Consider the following 18,115-nt stretch of genomic DNA (forward strand, 5'->3'; position numbering starts at 1 on the left):
ATGTTTATTTAATATATATTTTTTCAGCATTTAAAATGTGTTTGGCATCATTCCAGACACAGAGACTACAAGTACTGAATAGACCATAAGTTTATAAACAATAAGTTTCATAATTTTAGTTTTTATCATATCCTGACAGAGCTAAATTTCAACAAGTCTTTTCCTATTTAAAATATTTGTTCTATTTAAATTGATAAAATAATTGCTTTCTTCTTAAGGATTATGCTGTTGTATTACAGTTTGTAGTACTGCTATAATTATATGAAATCTTATTTCCCTTTACTCTTTTATTAAAAATAAATTGATACAAGTAACAAAAAGGAATGGTATATTAAAGTAGTCTTTGTTAGACTTCCTAATATGAAAGGAATTTTTCTTTTACAAGTATTTTGATCATCTTGAACAGCTGTGATTGAGTCATCATTGAATCTCCAAAACTGACTACTTTTACTGTGGTCCCTATAAAAACTTGATGGAAAATTTCACTTTATTACTGTGGAAACTATTTTAAAAGTATAAAGGAGTTTTAGAAAAATTACTATGACTCTTGACTCAGAGTTGTCTTTAAGATTATTTAGGATAATTTACTTTTAAGATGCTTATTATTATGTATATATGGTAAGTACATGAAATTTGAAATGAGGATTTTTGTGGTCTTAAATAGTACCAAGTTGGCATTCTTTATGCTCTTAGGCAATGTGCTTTTTAAACTTAAAGGAGTGAATTAGGGTATATACAGATAGATATATATATATGTAGTCAACTCTGGGTTTTTAAAAACATATTAATGAATTCTTCATTTCAAACTGCCTCCCTGACTTGGTCTTACCTAGCATTTATCATCTGTACCACAGTTTTGGTCACTTGTATACCACCATCTTAGTCTATTCAGGCTACTATAACAAAATGCTATAGACTGAGTGGCTTTTAAACAACAGAAGTTTATTTCTCACAGTTCTGGAGGCTGGACATCCAGGATCAAGGCACCTCTTCCTGATTCCTGTGTCCTCACATGGTCGAAGGAATAGCATGGTCGAAGGGGCTAGCAAACTCTCTGGGGCCTCTTTCATAAAGGCACTAGTCTCATTCATGAGGGCTGCATCCTAATGACCTAAGCACCTCCCAAAGGCCACACTTCTTAATACCACCACACTAGGCATTAGGATTTCAACATATGAATTTTGGGGAGACATAAACATTCAGATCATAACATATACTTTGAAAATGTTGTCTCTTAATTGTTCAGGGGTGGGAGTGGAAAGGAGGGTGTATTTTACCTCTGTGACAAGTTCTGAGCACCTTGAGAAAAGAAATTATCGCAAATGCAATCCTTTTTTGATCCCCAGTATTATTTAGCAAAGTTTAAGGCACATAAATACTCAGGTACACTTGTTTAGCTGAAGGAGTTTCTCCTTTTTACAGGTGGTAAAGCAGTTCCACTCTTCACTTCGCAGACATCACCTGCCAAGATCTCCGTGACACCACCCTCAGTGAACCTGGAGGACTGCTCTCAGTCTCTGAGCATCAGCACTGTCCAGGGGGACACAGAGTCCTCAGGAACAGATACCTTCTGAATGTGAAGTGAGAGCCAGTACAGTATTTGTGCTACTGGTTTTGAGGTCATTTTTCTCTGGCATAAAACTATCTCTCAGACTATTTTTGTCCTTCAACATATTCAGAAAAACAGTTTTTAATTTTTTATTAAAATGAAAAGTGTAATTTGGGTATTTAGGTAACATTTTTAAATAAAATAATTTAAATGGATATCATCATGAGTCTGTGTTATTTCTTAGAATCCTGAGGCAGTGTACAATAGTGGAAAGGGCATAACTTTTGACATCTAAAAATTTATTCTACGGATATAATTATCTGTACTTAGTTATGAAATTAAGTTGCTCAAGGTTATTCATTCCAAATTTTTTATAAGAGCAAATAATTGGAAGCAATCTAATGTCTCTCAGTAAGGAACTGATTAAAAAAGTGATAGTACAACTGAATATTAGGTGGCACAAAAAAGAATTTTAAAATGTTTATGTATTGATATAGAATTATCTCTGAGATCTATTGGGGCTTTTTTCATTGATTTTTTGAAATTGAAGTATAGTTGATTTACAATATTATGTCAGTTTCAGGTCCACAGGATAGTGATTCAGTATTTTTGCAGATTATATTCCATTATCGGTTATTATAAGATACTGGGTATAATTCCCTGTGCTATACAGTAAATCCTTGTTGCTTATTTATTTTATATATAGTAGTTTGTATCCATTAATCCCAAACCCCTAATTTGTCCCTCCTCCCTTCCCTCTCCCCTTTGGTTACCACAAGTTTGTTTTCTATGTCTGTGAGTCTGTTTCTCTTTTATATAGACATTCATTTGTATTATTTTTTAGATTCCACATATAAGTGGTGTCATACAGTATTTGTCTTGTCTCACTTATTTCATTAAGCATAATAATCTCTAGGTCTGTCCATGTTACTGCAAATGGCAATGTTTCATTTTTTTATGGTGGAGTAATATTCCATTATATATATATATATATGTATGTATGTATGTGTATATATATATATATATATATACCACATATCTGAGATATATTGTTAAAGTAAAAAAGGCCATGTGCAATATAGTGTATGACTTATGCTACCATCATTTAAAATGAGGTGGGGAGGAATCCAAATATATGGCACGTACATACACATATGCTTACATACACATATTTGCTTATGTATCCATTAACTATCTTTGGAAGGATAGACAAAAAACAGCTAACTTGGTCTCCAAGGAGGGAGATTGAGTGGCTAGGTGATAGGTTGAGTGATAGGAGTTAGGTATGACTATATTTACTGTGGATTTTTATATACCTTACATGTACACCTTATAAATCTTTATAGTGTATAAACCTCTGAAATGTGATTGGATTAACTTTAAAAGTGTAAATACATAAAATTAAAAGAAAATAAAACATGGCTTTGTAATCAGACACATGTATGTTCTAATTCCAGTTTCTTCACCTTGGTCTGTGATGGGGCAAATAAACCCCTCCTTCACAGCTGCCTAGGTAAATGGGTTTAATACCTGGTTTGCAGGATACTGGGGATTATCAATTATGTTGGGGGTAGCACCCACCATGGTGCCTGGCACCACATAAGTGCTCAATTAATGGTGGATGTCATTATCTTGAGGGGTTTAATAAGCATCCTACACTGTACAGTAAGCATATAAGAAGAAGGGCAGCCTAGCATTAGCAAAGACATTTATCTCTCTGAAAAATTTTTTCTGTGACAACTAAAATTCAAACACAGTAACTATAGTCATCCTTGACTTTTCTCAGCATTTTTCTGGTGAGTCTCAGCCCTGGCTGCACAGTAGAACCTCTGGGAGCTTTAAAAATTCCTGGTTTCCATATCCAGGGATTCTGATTTAATTATCTGAGTGGGACCCAGGCATTGGTATGAAAAAAGAAAAAAGACCTTCCCAGATGATTTTAATGTGCACTCAAGGTTGAGAATTACTGAAGAGCAATTTAGAATTCCTTAAACTTCTAGTAGGTCCCATTGTCGGGGAAACTTAGAGAGAGTCTGAGTGTTTTTTCTCACTGAAGATAGAAGATTCAAGAACCTGTGGAAACTCAGAAATGTGTCCACACATGTTTCTTCTTATGTCACAGCTCCTCAAGCTTCACTCAGATATTTGGTTACTGAAATGCTCTAGGTTTCACTTTAGAACCTATTTTTTTTTGCTGTGGCCTTTTACACATGTGTGCTTGTAATAGTTCCCATTAAACAAGAAGAAGAAAAATACTGTTCTGTGGATCATAATTTGGTTTTGATGTTCACTTACAAGTCTCTGATATACGAAAGCTGCCGAAATGTTTCTAAGTGCTGCTTCATTTTAAACATTACCCACCCCCCACCCCAGTTTCTGGTTTTCAGGACTTTTTCTGTTTGGGAAAGATGTTTCTTAATTTTAGCAAAAGCGTTTTAAATGATTTTAATTATTGTGATTAAAATATTTTTATTCCACCTGCTTCTTTTTTGTTTAATTGAAGTATAGTTGATTTACAAAGTTGTGTTAGTTTCAAGTGTAGAGCAAAGTGATTCAGTTATACTATATATGTAGTTTATACTTTATATTCTTTTTCAAATTATTTTCCATTATAGGTTATTATAAGATATTGAATATAGTTCTGTGTGCTATACAGTAGGTCCTTGTTGCTTATCTGTTTTATATATAGTAGTGTGTATCTGTTAATCCTAATTTATCCCTTCCCCCACTCACTTTCCCTGTTAGTAACCATAAGTTTGTTTTCTATGTCTTTGAGTCTATTTCTGTTTTGTAAATAAGTTCATTTTATATCATTTTTTAGATTCCACATATAAATGGTATCATTTTGTCTTTGTCTGACTTACTTCACTTAGTATGATAATCTCTAGGTCCAACCATGTTGCTGCAAATGTCAATATTTCATCCTTTTTTATGGCTGAGTAACATTCCATTGTATATACCACACCTTCTTTATCCATTCATCTGTCGATGGACATTTAGGTTACTTCCTTGTCCTGGCTATTGCAAATAGTGCTGCTATGAACATTTGGATGCCTGTATCTTTCGAATTAGAGTTTTCATCTTTTCCAGATACATGTCTGGGAGTTGGATTGCTGAATCATATGGTAACTCTATTTTTAGTTTTTTAAGGAACCTCCATGCTGTTCTCCATAGTGGCTGCAACAATTTACATTCCCACTAACAATGTAGGATGTTTCCCTTTTCTCCACACCCTCTCCAGCATTTATTATTTGTAGACATTTTGATGATGGCCATTCTGACTGGTGTGAGATGATACCTCATTGTAGTTTTGATTTGCATTTCTCTAGTAATTAGCGGTGTTGAGCATTTTTTCATGTGCCTATTGGCCATCTGTATGTCTTTGGAGAAATGTCTATTTAGGTCTCCTGCCTATTTTTTGATTGGGTTGTTTGTTTTTTTGATATTGAGCTGCATGAGTTGTTTGTATATTTTGGAAATTAATCCCTTGTTGGTCGCATTGTTTGCAAATATTTTCTCCCATTCTGTAGGTTGTCTTTTCGTTTTGTTTATGGTTTACTTTGCTGTGCAAAGTCTTTTAAGTATAATTAGGTCCCATTTGTTTATTTTTGTTTCTATTTCCATTATTTTAGGAGATGGATTCAAAAAGATGTTGCTGCAATTTGTGTCAAAGAATGTTCTGCCTATGTTTTCCGCTAGGAGTTTTATAGTATCCAGTCTTACATTTAGGTCATTAATCCATTTTGAGTTTATTTTTGTGTATGGTGTTAGAGAATGTTTTAATTTCACTCATTTACATGCAGCTGTCCAGTTTTCCTCAGCACCACTTATTGGAGAGACTATCTTTTCTCCATTGTATATTCTTGCCTCCTTTGTCATAGATTAATTGACCATAGGTGCATAAGCTTTCTTTCCTGTTCCATTGATTTATATGTCTGTTTTTGTGCCAGTACCATACTGTTTTGATTACTGCAGCTTTGTAGTATAGTCTGAAGACAAGGAGTATGATTCCTCCAGCTCCATTCTTCTTTCTTCAGATTGTTTTGGCTATTCGGGGTCTTTTGTGTTTCCATACAAATTAAAATTTTTTCTTTTAGTTCTGCGAAGAACTAAAGAAAAGAACTAGGTATTTTATTCTTTTTGATGTGATGGTAAATGAGATTGTTTCCTTAATTTCTCTTTCTGATATTTTGTTGTTAGTGTATAGGAATGCAGCAGATTTCTATATGTTAATTTTGTATCCTGAAACTTTACCAAATTCATCGATGAGCTCTAGTAGTTTTCTGGTGGCATCTTTAGGATTTTCTATGTATAATGTCATGTCATCTGCAAACAGTGACAGTTTTATTTCTTCCTTTCCAATTTGGATTTCTTTTATTTCTTTTTCTTCTCTGATTGCTGTGGCTAGGACTTCCAAAACTATGTTGAATGAAAATGACAAGAGTGAGCATTCTTGTCTTGTTCCTGATCTTAGAAGGAATGCTTTCAGCTTTTTACCATTGAGTATGATGTTAACTGTGGGTTTGTCATATATGGCCTTTATTATGTTGAGTTATATTCCCTCTATGCCCACTTTCTTGAGTTTTTATCATAAATGGATGTTGAATTTTATCAAAAGCTTTTTCTGCATCTATTGAGATGATCATATGACTTTTATCCTTCAGTTTGTTAATTGATGTATCACATTGATTGATTTGCAGATATTGAAAAATACTTGCATCCCTGGGATTAAATCCCATTTGATCATGGCACATGATCCTTTTAATGTATTGTTGGATTCAGTTTGCTAGTATTTTGTTGAGGATTTTTGTATCCATGTTCATCAGTGATGTTGGCCTGTAATTTTCTTTTTTTGTGATACCTTTGTCTGGTTTTGATGTCAGGGTGTTGGTGATCTCATAGAATGAGTTCAGAAGTGTTCCTTTCTCTATAATTATTTGGAACAGTTTCAGAAGGATAGGTGTTTACTCTTTTCTAAATGTTTGGTAGGAATTACCCTTGAAGCCATCTTGTCCTGGACTTTTGTTTGTTGGGAGTTTTTAAATTAGTGATTCAATTTCAGTACTGGTAATTGGTCTGTTCATATTTTCTGTTTCTTCCTGGTTCAGTTTTGGGAGATTGTACTTTTCTAAGAATTTGTTCATTTCTTCTAGGTTGTCCATTTTATTGGTGTATAGTTGCTTGTAGCAGTCTCTTACGGTCCTTTGTGTTTCTGTGGTGTCGGCTGTAACTTCTTTTTCATTTCTAACTTTATTGATTTGGGCCCTCTCCCTTTTTTTCTTGATGAGTCTGTCTAAAGATTTAGCAATTTTGTTTATGTTTTCAAAGAACCAGCTTTTAGTTTCATTGATCTTTTCTATGGGTTTTTTAGTCTCTATTTCATTTATTTCTTCTCTGATCTTTATTATTTCTTTCATTCTACTAATTTTGAGGTTTGTTTGTTGTTCGTTCTCTAGTTCCTTTAGTGTAAGGTTAGGTTGATATTTTTCTTGTTTCCTGAGGTAATCTTATATCACTATAAACTTCCTTCTTAGAACTGCTTTTTAGCAAAAGCATTTTTTATTTAAAGGTGTTGGTAGTTTTTTCACCCTAATCAGAAAACCTGCCTTTTCTAGTTTAAGGTAGAAGTATAATCTTTGATTTATTCCACTCTGTATGTACTTGAGCTTTTCTTAAAAAAAAAAAGTTTAGTATCTTTTCATCAGTATTTTGTTTGTTTGTAGGATTATTTCTGGCCAAGTTTCCATCTGTATATATTCTGCCAAGCACCTCAAACTTTTTGGAATAAAATTATGTATGTAAAAGTAAATGGTTAAAAAAAATTTTTTTAAGTAAATGGTAATTTTGATGTTACAATCTTTAAAACATTCATTTTATTTTTAATTTTATAATTTCTGTCTTTCAGAATGAACTATTTAAAAGACATGCTGTTAATAAGTAGACTCTATCAAGATCAAGGCTGTTACTATTGTTGGGTTTACATGCCAGGGTAACAGGTATTTTAAATGTTTCATTGGTTTAAATCCTAAAATAAATTTGCTTTTTGTGCATTTTAATAGAATCTTGAAAAAAATGTTTTTATTTTCAAAAGATGATTACATCAGTATATTTCTTATCACTTGCATATTTCTGATCTCTTAATTTTTCTTTTAAAATATTAAATATAGGGGCTTCCCTGGTGGCGCAGTGGTTGGGAGTCTGCCTGCCAATAAAGGGGACGCGGGTTTGCGCCCTGGTCTGGGAAGATCCCGCATGCCGCGGAGCGGCTAGGCCCGTGAGCCACAATTACTGAGCCTGCGCATCTGGAGCCTGTGCTCCTCAACAGGAGAGGCCACTACAGTGAGAGGCCCGCACACCGCGATGAAGAGTGGCCCCCGCTCGCCGCAACTAGAGAAAGCCCTCGCACAGAAACGAAGACCCAACACAGCCATAAATTAATTAATTGATTAATTTTTAAAAATTAAACATATATTTTAAAGTTTTTTAGTTTTTCTGTTAAAAGCTCAACATTTTTCTAAAAAGTAAATAAAATAGCATTTCTTAGTTTGTGGTGGATTACTGCCCCCGATCCAAGAATAATTCTGTAGTTGAAACATTTTTTGAAACAACTTTAAAAAATGTCCTGAAGCCATCATTTCCTTATAGATGAGTAACTTGAACTTCTGTGATGTTGCTAAGAAGAAACCCACTGAAATATTCTTTTCTACTATACATCCATATATGTATCTGTTTAACAAAAATTAACTCTGAAGGCTGTTGGGCACACAGTGCGGTGTGGATACTTATGGCCCAGGCTGAGTAGCCATCTCAGGATTCATCATTCTCTCCCTTTGGTCATCTGCCTCTCCTGGAGAAGGAAGGTTGACCAAGGAATTGTCTCTTCCTAGTATGGAATCACCATTTGGTCACCTAACATCAGTTACACAGTAGTTTTAAAAACTCTCTTACAGATGCATTGGAAAAAATGAATATTATAATGAGAAATCCCATCATTACAGTTCAGAAAATTTCAGGAGGCCAGTTTTTTACTTGACCTAGCCCATGCCAGGAGAACAGATTCCAAGTCTCAGACTGTCAAACCTTTGAGAGTAATCAGCCTGTGTCTGTACTTTTCTTAAAATTAATTAATTAATTTTATTTATTTTTGGCTGTGTTGGGTCTTAGTTGCGGCATGCGAGATCTTTGTTGCAGCATGCAGGATCTTTCGTTGGCAGCGTGTGAGCTCTTCATTGTGGTGTGTGGACTTCTCTCTAGTTGTGGTGCACAGGCTCCAGAGCACATGGGATCTGTAGTTTTGTGGCATGTGGGCTCTCTAGTTGTGGCCTGCAGGCTTAGTTGTCCCACGGCCATGTGGGATCTTAGTTCCCTGACCAGGGATCGAACCTGTGTCTCCTGCATTAGAAGGCAGATTCTTTACCACTGGACCACCAGGGAAGTTTCTGTGTCTATACTTTTTAAAGGTATTATTTCTTCTTGTACTGAAGTGTTTACCTAGAAACAATCGGAAATATTAGCTAGAGTGCAGATGTCCCCCTGGTGAGGCCAATAAATATTGTAAAGTTATGTGATGGAAAGCAAACAAATCAAACCTCTTTTGCTGGATTATTATAGTGTGAATGGTCTCATTTAATAGTTTCAACCAAAGTAAGGGATAAATTACTGACTCATCTCTTAAATTCAGGGACCCCTAACCTAGGTAAAAACCCTCAAGCAAAACCCTCAAGCAAAACCCTCCTCTAACTTCTGGGAGGTCGCTTCTATGAGACCTCTGAAGAGACCCAGATAGTGAGACTGAACAGGATTTAAAATCTTGAAGGGAACTGGTAAGAAGTCCCAGGAATAGTCCTTGTTATGCGTAGAGGTCACAGATAAAGAACAGGCCTGGCGCTGCACAATTGATATGATCTATATGTAAAGAGTTGAAAGTGTATGTCTTTTTCCCTGAATCATTATGAAAAACAGTGATAACGATTTCAGTTGACACTTTGTAGCCTGCTTTTCCTGAATGAAGATATATTTTTCTTTTCTATTTTTCATGAGATGTTACATTAGGAATAAGTATCAAGTGAGGAGGTATTTCTACCATGGGGATAGTTTAATGGGATTTCTTGGTAAGCTTGGTAAGTATTTTTATTTCCTCATTGCATGGGTTATGAAAGTACCATAGACACTCAGGATTAGTTTAAAAGGTGATTGGATTGATTTTTCTCTCTGGATAAAATATTAGCTGTGTGTAATTCTATATAATTATAACAACCAGCCTGAATGTCTGGGTTGGGAGATAATCATTGTAAGTATAAAGGAGATGTTCAGATCATATTCTTGACGGGCTGTTTGCTAGTGTTAAGCAGAGGTATTCCTATGATTTGAGTGACCCCTGGAGTTGGAAATGGGTAACAGCCCCAGCAAGAGGTCAGGTTAGTAGGTGAGGAAACATTCTTAGAAACAAGGTGAGGAAGTAATATATTTTGTTTCAGAAAAGGGAGGGGAAAATGAAGAAAAGTAGAGTCATAGAAAACACAGAGAAGGAAATCAGTAGTCCATAGTGACATATTAACAATCTTACAAGGAAGGCAGTAGGTTTGATTGGATATAATAAAGTTCTAGTTTTGTTTCATTGTCTTGGGTGGAATTTGCACTTCTGAAGTTGTCTGCTTGATCAGAAAGGTCTCCGATAACCTGTTTGTGCCTTGAAGCCATCTGCTTCTGGAGGCTTCTTTGGTTAGCCTCAACTTGCAGTCTGTCCATTGGTCTGAGTTGGAAGTTCCTTTTCATTATGACATATTACACCCTGGGTAGACTTCTAGCTGTTGTCAAGAGGACCTGAAATGGCTCCTTTCAGTAATTTAAAGCATTTTTGCATCTATATCACTTAGTATTTTCTGCAAAACAAGCCACCCCAAAACTAGGTGGCTCAAAACAACCATTTATTTATTCATGATTCTGTGGGTGAGCAATTTGGCTGGGATCGGCTGGGATAGCTTCGCTCTGCTCTGCTCCTCATGGTGTTGTCTGGCCGTATACACGCATTTATAGTCCGCTGATGGTAGATGGCCTCATTCACACATCTGGCAGTTGCTGGCTGTTGGCGGGGCAACGGAGGTAACTGGGCCCATCACCTAGCAGGCTAGCCTGAGCTCATTCCTGTGATATTGGTGGAGGGTTCCTAAGAGCAGCAGGAGAGGGCAAACTCCAACGTGTGAGCAGTTTTCAAACCTCTGCTTGGGTCATGTTGTTAATGCCTTGTTGGCCAAAGCAAGTCATTTCCAAGCCCAGACTCAAAGAATAGAGAAATAGTCTCCATCTCCTTGTGGAAAGATCTGCAGTCACATACAAAGGAGCATGCATATGGGATGGGAAGAATTTGTGGCCATTTTTGCAATTAAACACACACTGATACCTTTTCTGGTGAACCTGGTCACTGACCTAGGAGTCATACAAAGATGTGGATGATGTCTCTTTTGGAAAGGTGGCTTGTGCATGTTGAGCATAAGGCAGTACACTAGATTCACTTCTTACAGTATTCAGCTAGATCTGCATGCAACAAAATAGAGTGATTGGTGGCATTATTCCCAATCACATAGGACATCCTGTAATAATGTCCTATGGAAAAAAATCTGTATGAGCTCTGAGGAGGTGATCATGTGGCCATTAACAATACTGACAAAACATTAGACTAAGGCAGATTAAGGATTTTTGATAGTTTAGGAGTCAGCAATTTTTCTCAGTGAAGGGCCAGATAGTAAATTTTATATAGGCTTTGAAGGCCAAATATAATCTCTGTCACGTATTCCATATTCTCTTCCTCCTTTTTTTTAAACAAAATTTTAAAATATGTAAGAAACATTTTTTAGCTTGTGGACCATATGAAGAGTCTGTAGGCCAGATTTGTCCCATGGGCTGTAGTTTGCCAACCCCTGATTGGGACAGTTTTATCTTCAGTGTCTCATTTATTCTTTCTATTTTTCCTGCATGGGGAGTACAGTTTTTATGTTAGGAGAGAAACCCTGCAGAGTTCCTATATGATTGTTACAGTGAAATGAGTTCCACAGTCATTGGGTAGGAAAGTAGGCATTCCCCATGCTAGGAACACAAAGTCTAGCAGCTATAACATCTGTAGCTTTTCATCAAGGAATGGGTTTTTTCCATCCTGAAAACTTACAGACTATTGATAGTAAATATAGCCTAGAGACCTGGGTGGTTGTATAAAATCCATTACTAAATGTTCAAAGGGCCTTGAGAAGGAGTTTCTGTATTTTGTCTTGACCCTCTCAGGTTTACCTGGGTTATGTTAGCACAGGTAAGATGTAATTTTACCACTTCGTAGTCAAATTTTGAAAAGTTTTCCATTATTTATCTACTGTGGAACTTGATTTGTTCCTGATTTAGAAAATCATGGGAAATTTAATTAGCATCCACTGATTGGATCGTGGTACTCCTGAACAGTTGTCAGGAGATTCTCAGAACCCATCTTTATGGAGAAAATGTCCCTGTAATTGCCAATGTTGTTTTTCAGAAGTTTGGGTTGACTGTTATGAGCCAATTATAGCAAGTCTAAATTGAGCCAGTTTTCCTTCCAAGTTTGGGGGGGATACATGTCAATTTGGTAGAACTCATAGTTGGGGTAATAAAAGCTGCTTGTTAGAATGTGAGTTAGCAAGGGCATTCATTGGTTTCTGGAAGGAGGTATTGTCCATGAGTATCTCCCTTAACTGACAGGTGTTTTTCAATATTGAATAGCTTTTAGTGAATCATTAATGTCTTTACCATTTTCATTAAGGTATCTTAAGAAACCAAAAATCCCCTTCTTTTCCATAGCATCCCAAAGTTATGAGCAATTCCAAATTCATATATATCTGTTTAATGTTTACCATTTCTCCATTTACCAGAGTGCAAGTCAGAGAAATCAGTTCATTCACATGGGCAGATTGAACATTAGCAAAATGGAGCAGCTTTGGTAGCTGCATGTTCAGTGGTGACAGTGTATCCTGCTCAGGAAGTGCCTTTATCCTTTTTAAGATAAGAGCCATCTATAAACAGACTTAAATTAGAATTGACTAAGATTTGACCTGGGCATTCTTATGTGTATAGTTTTTGCTTTTTCCTGAAGTATATAATTTACACAGAAAAGTGCTCATCCTGGAGAGCTCAGGGAATTTTCACACGTGTATACATACCTGTGTAACTACCTCCCAGCTGGAAATAGAACATTTCCTAGCACTTCAGAAGGTTCCTTTGTGCCCCCTTCCCAGTCAAAACATACCCCTTCTTGTCCAGAGGTAACCACCATTCTGACTTCTACCACCATCAGTTAGTTTTGCTTGTTCTTGAATTTCGTGTAAGTGGAATCATACAGTGGATAGTCATTTCCTTTTGGCTGCTTTTGTGCAGTATATTGTCTCTGAGTACAATAGTTTGTTATTTTTATTGTCATGTGGCATTCCATTGTATATATATTCCACAATTAATTTATTTATTCTCCTATTGATGGACACTTGAGCTGTTGCTACTCTTAATTCTGAATAAAGCTGCTATGAATATTATTGTATTCTGGTGGACAGATGCACTAATTTCTCTTGGGTATTTTTCTGGGTAATAGGGTAAGCAGATGTTTATATTTAGTAGGATTTAGGCATTCTTAATCCCCAAGATATCATTAAACAGTCATGGATTCCTCTTCATCTAGAAGGGGAAGTGAGTGGTGGAATTAAAATTTGAATGATGTTAAGCTGCGATATGTGAAGTGCACAGTGAAGAATTTCCTAAGCTGTACAGCAGCTGACAGAGAAAAGCTGAGTGTTGCCTATAAGTATCAGGGATTGCACAGCACATGGAATGCAGAGTTAGTGCAGAAGTTAAGTGCTCATCAGCCTAGAGCATAAGCTTTTTGATCAATTAGATGCTGCTGCCCTCATATGCGGGCAGGGAGGGTGGTTTGTGACTCCAGATCAAAAGAGTTGTTCAGATAGGCAACAGGCTCCTGGTGTGAACCTCTCTACTAAATTAACACACCTATTAGGCAACCTTGTCTTCCCTGAACGATTAGAAATGTTTGGCACAGTTAGGGACATGCAAAGTATAGAGTTGCTGTGGGGAGCTTCTACCTTGGGAAGGGTTCTGGATTCATGTTTTAATACTCTTGTTTGGGCAATCCTGAATATCCTCTCAGTTGTTTTTGAGTTTAGGGGCTTGAATATAATGGAATAGTTTTTATTTTGGAGGAGGACAGAGAGTGTCTACCTATAGACAGATCATGACCAAAATTAAGTAGTTTCATATTTTATAGTTTGTAATCATGTAGTTACAAGTTTTCAATTATGTAGACCAAAATTACATAGAGTTGTAACTTTATTCTAGACGCTTTTATGTCTTTGTTCAGTCAATTTTATTAAGAGATATTTGAAACCTTCCTGTGAACAACTCGGATCAGGAGAATACAGCAATAAATTATCTACCTGTTGTATTAGAGTGGATTCTCATGGGAAAATGGAATCATTAAGGTAATTTACTTGGACACTGAGAAAAATATGAGGGTGATTCCATAAGTCCTCAAGCCCCATGATATTTGCACAAGTCCTCAAGCCCCTCAAGTCCTCAAGCAAGAAAGCAACCAATTCTTCTTAACTACTGGTTGCTAAAGAATGCTGCACATATATCCACTGCCATAAAATAATTACTTGTGGAGGGAATGGAGAAAAAGGTAGTATTTGGGTAGGAATATGATGAATCTAAGAATCATAATTCTTTTGATTTCTCTGAGGTCTTAAATCAGTAGCATTTCCCATTAGGTTTATCAATTAGCAATGTGAGCATTGCAAGGACTGGTACAGCAGAATTAGTCCATGTTCTTAAAAAATGGCTTTGAATACGAGATCCTTCAGGTTTGAATAAGTCTTGGGTAATTTAGGCAGGTGTTTATAAGGATAGATCTGAATCTTAATAGGGTCAGTATTAATAAGCATAGCCCTTAGCCTTTGGATATGGTTCTTATTCCTAAGCTATGGCCCTTCTAGGATTTCAGTGGAATGTTCAAATTGTTTACCAGGCTCCTCTCAATTGGAGGGAATCTGTCTTTCCAGTGTTAGGCAGCTGTTGACATCTCTACTCAGCTCTTTCATACTTCCAGCTGTTGCTCTCCACTGGATCCTTGGATTTTCACCCAGCACATGTCAGGAGTCAGCTAAGGATTTGAGAGTTTGTATGAAAATATTACAACCCCCATCTGTGGCTCTCTTCTTTATGGACTTGCCCTGACCAATATTCAGCCTTTCTGAGAGCCCTGAACACTGGTCCTGACTTCCAAGCCCAGCAAAACTGCCTCTTTGCTTGAGTGTATCCTCCACGCGTTGGGAAGTACCCCGGATAAATGTGGATCTCAACAAGTGTGTTTCCCTTCTTTCAAGGTATGAATGTTCCCTTGTTCCTGCCCGTTTTTGGTTCCACCCCAGTGCCTTCAAATGACTGGTTTTTATACTTTGTCCAGAGTTTGTAATTGTTACTGACAGGAGGCTTAGTCTGTTATAAATACTTTATCATTACTAGAAACTGGAATAGGAGCAGCAGTAAAATGGTGAGTGAGAGGTAGCCAGACCTTCATGTTTTCACCTTCTCCTTCCTTCTGTCTCCCCGCTCTGCCATCAGCCTTTCCACCACTGGCCCTCACCTAGGAAGGCCCTGGACCTCAGTAAGAAGAAAGGAACAGAATAGGCTATTGGCATGAAGGGGTGGCTCAAGAATTTGGGGAAGAAAGATGATCTCCCTCTGCATGTAAGTCTCCTCTCATCAATGCTATCCTGAAAACACTAGAGTGGTTCCAAATCTGGCTCTGCACAGTTTAAAAACCAAGATGCACAGGCCCCACTCCACACCCACCAAATCAACAGCGGGTGGAAGGGCCAGGTGATTCTGATGGTTAGTCAGGATTGGGAACCAGTACTAGAAGAGGCACGACTCAGATGTGTCTTGAATGAACGAGTGAATGAATGCATATGCACAACGGGCGATGGTGAGGTCATTCCCACAAGTTAAAACTGCCTGCTCTTCCAAGCCCTGGTCTCCAGTATACTGAGTTGTTGAGGGCTTGTCCGAGTGCTGTGGAAAGTAGCAGCCAGAGTGTGTTTTGACAGTGATATATGATGCCTCGCTTCACGGGAAATAGTTCAGGAACAGCCAGGAAGTCTGAAGTCCACTGAGAATGTGTTAAATGTGAGGTGTCCTGTTAGGTTTCTCAGTCTCTCAACAGTCTTGAAATTTGTTTGTCCTTGTCCCAGTTTATATGCTCCTGAAAAAGGCCTTTTATTGTCCTGCGTCTGTCACTTAAAGATATCCTTAACTCAGGAAACAAACCTCACTTATCTTTAGGAGTGTTTTACTTGGATCAAAAAGCAGCTGAATACAAATGCTTGATGATGCCTGAAAAATAACACCCAGAGGCACAGCTCTAAAGCGACTTTGAAATCCTCCCCTTTTAATACGAATCTTTCTCCTTCGGGAGGATAATTTTTTGAGAGGTAATAATCTGGTTCTTGGCATCAACCTAAGACCCTCTTGCTATTAATTGTTGTAAACAAAGCTCTTGCTTGTAAGATGAACATACGTCAAGTTTCAGGGACTTTAAGCTTCCCAATAAGAAAAGGGACAGTTTGCAATGAATTAATAGCCTCATTCTGTGACCACATTGGAGGACTTTGGTTTAGGGCAGGGAGACCATCCACCAAAGGGCTTACTTGGGGGTAAAAAGATGTGGTTCCCATTCTCCAAGTGCTAAAGATGGTATAAGTTGTCTCCTAATAGATTCCTAGAAGGTACATTGTTATATCTTCACTTTTACTGCAAGTTTATTGCAGTAACACTAATCAATGTGTGTGTGTATTTGTGTTGTGATTTTTCTCTTCTGAAACACAATCAATAAACCAGTTTTGTTTTTAGTTGGTTCTCTTTTTTCTTGCTACACATTCACATCTGGATTTTCTCTTTTGGAGTGTAACTTCCTGTGAAGCAGCAATGATGATTTTAAAGAAAAAATGAATATAACACCTAGCATAAAGCCGTAGTCCTTTAATATACAAAAGTTTTTTGATACTTATTAATGATAATCTTATGCACCATTTGGGGCCTTGTGAAATCATGGACTATGTAAGCAGAGCTCAAATTGTACTTCTTTGCCACCTATTTTTCCAACAGAAAAAACAACTAGGTAAAAGAGTATCTATTTAGAAACTTTATCAACATATTTTCTTTTTTTTTAATTGAAGTATAATTGATTTACAGTGTTTCAGGTGTACAGCAAAGTGATTCAGTTATATATATATATATATATATATATATATATATATATATATATATTCTTTTCCAGATTCTTTTCCATTATAAATTATTACAAGATATTAAGTATAGTTCCATGTGCTATACAGTAGGTTCTTGTTGTTTATTTTATATAACATATTTTCTTTCTCATGTTAGAGTTTTCTAAAGTTTTTGCCCAGCATTATTGTTTTATTTGATTTAATCATCCACATGGAATAGAGAATTAATTAGGAGGAAGAGAAGTGGAAAAGAATTAAAATGTGTTTTGGGCAACCAAAGAATTTAAAATGTATACTTTAAACTCAAATTGCATTGATCCTTTTCATATCTATTTGGACATAAAGTTTATGAAGGGGCCCCTAAATTCCTTGTTTTTATGGGATTCTTCCTTAATCTTCTCCCCTTTTTTCCTTTCTCCCTTAGAATGCTAAATATCCTCCTTCTATGGAGACTAAATTAGGTGCATCTTGAATTCATTTCTTAGAACATAAGAAGTCTTTCTCTTCCCCATAAGCTGTCAGTACCATTTATATTTTAAATGAAAGGCAACCCTTTTCCTGAAGGAGGAACTCCAACTTTCTTTGGGGATTATCTAAACAATGTCACGTGTCCTCTTTTCTCTGCTCCATCTTCACATGAGAAAGCATAAATCATGTAACCCAACAAATAAACACAACTGACATGTTATTTCTCTTTCTATAGAGACATCAGCTCTTTAATCTCCTATTTCTTGTGAGCAGGCCTACTTTGGAGGACTGAAATCCTAATGTATACACAATGGTATTCTGTAAGTAAGAAAGGAAACTCTAATGGAACAGTATGTTAGAGAAATTTAATGTAACATGACTACACGAATACCTCTTGCTGTTTTGCTTCTCTCATCCCATTTGGCTATAAAAACCAGAAAGCATTCCTGCAGAAAGGAAAAGAACAGCTAGCTAAGAAAATCTAACCGTGAAGGGCTGGCAGTGCTCAGCGCCAAGAACCTGAGACTTTCTTTCAAGCATGATGTTTCATTGTTAAAGTTTTATAAGAAGTTAGCTTTAACCTATTAAGAAAAGGGTGATTTAGAAATGGGGGAAAGGAACAATTTCCCCCCATTCATTCTTCTCTAGTATAAACAAGTTATGAGGCTAATGCTTTCTTGGCATAACATGAAGCTCTGAACTAACAAAAGAGTGCAGTTAAAGCTCACCTGGCCTCAGAGGTCTTCTTTCCATAAAAGTTAAACTCTTAATGATTGACACTCAGTGGCCAAGA

At 36.6% G+C, this 18,115-nt stretch overlaps 1 protein-coding gene across 10 annotated transcripts in view; it reads left to right on the top strand.

The window, feature by feature from the left end:
* The window catches only part of KIAA0586, a 113,444-nt gene extending 105,909 nt beyond the window's left edge, over positions 1-7,535 (top strand). For 9 of the 10 annotated variants that reach the window (XM_081230268.1, XM_081230272.1, XM_081230264.1 and 6 more), the window contains one exon: positions 1,423-1,764. In XM_081230268.1, the coding sequence (XP_081086394.1) occupies positions 1,423-1,574 (152 nt within the window). In that variant the 3' untranslated portion in view covers positions 1,575-1,764. Of the gene's footprint in view, positions 1-1,422; positions 1,765-7,454 lie in introns of those variants that run through there. The other variant, XM_081230265.1, reaches the window with a different exon arrangement.
* The last annotated feature ends 10,580 nt before the right edge of the window (positions 7,536-18,115 follow it).

This window comes from Mesoplodon bidens (genome assembly GCF_964165515.1).
Source record: "Mesoplodon bidens genome assembly, chromosome: 3".
In the NCBI taxonomy this organism is placed as follows: Eukaryota; Metazoa; Chordata; class Mammalia; order Artiodactyla; family Ziphiidae; genus Mesoplodon; species Mesoplodon bidens.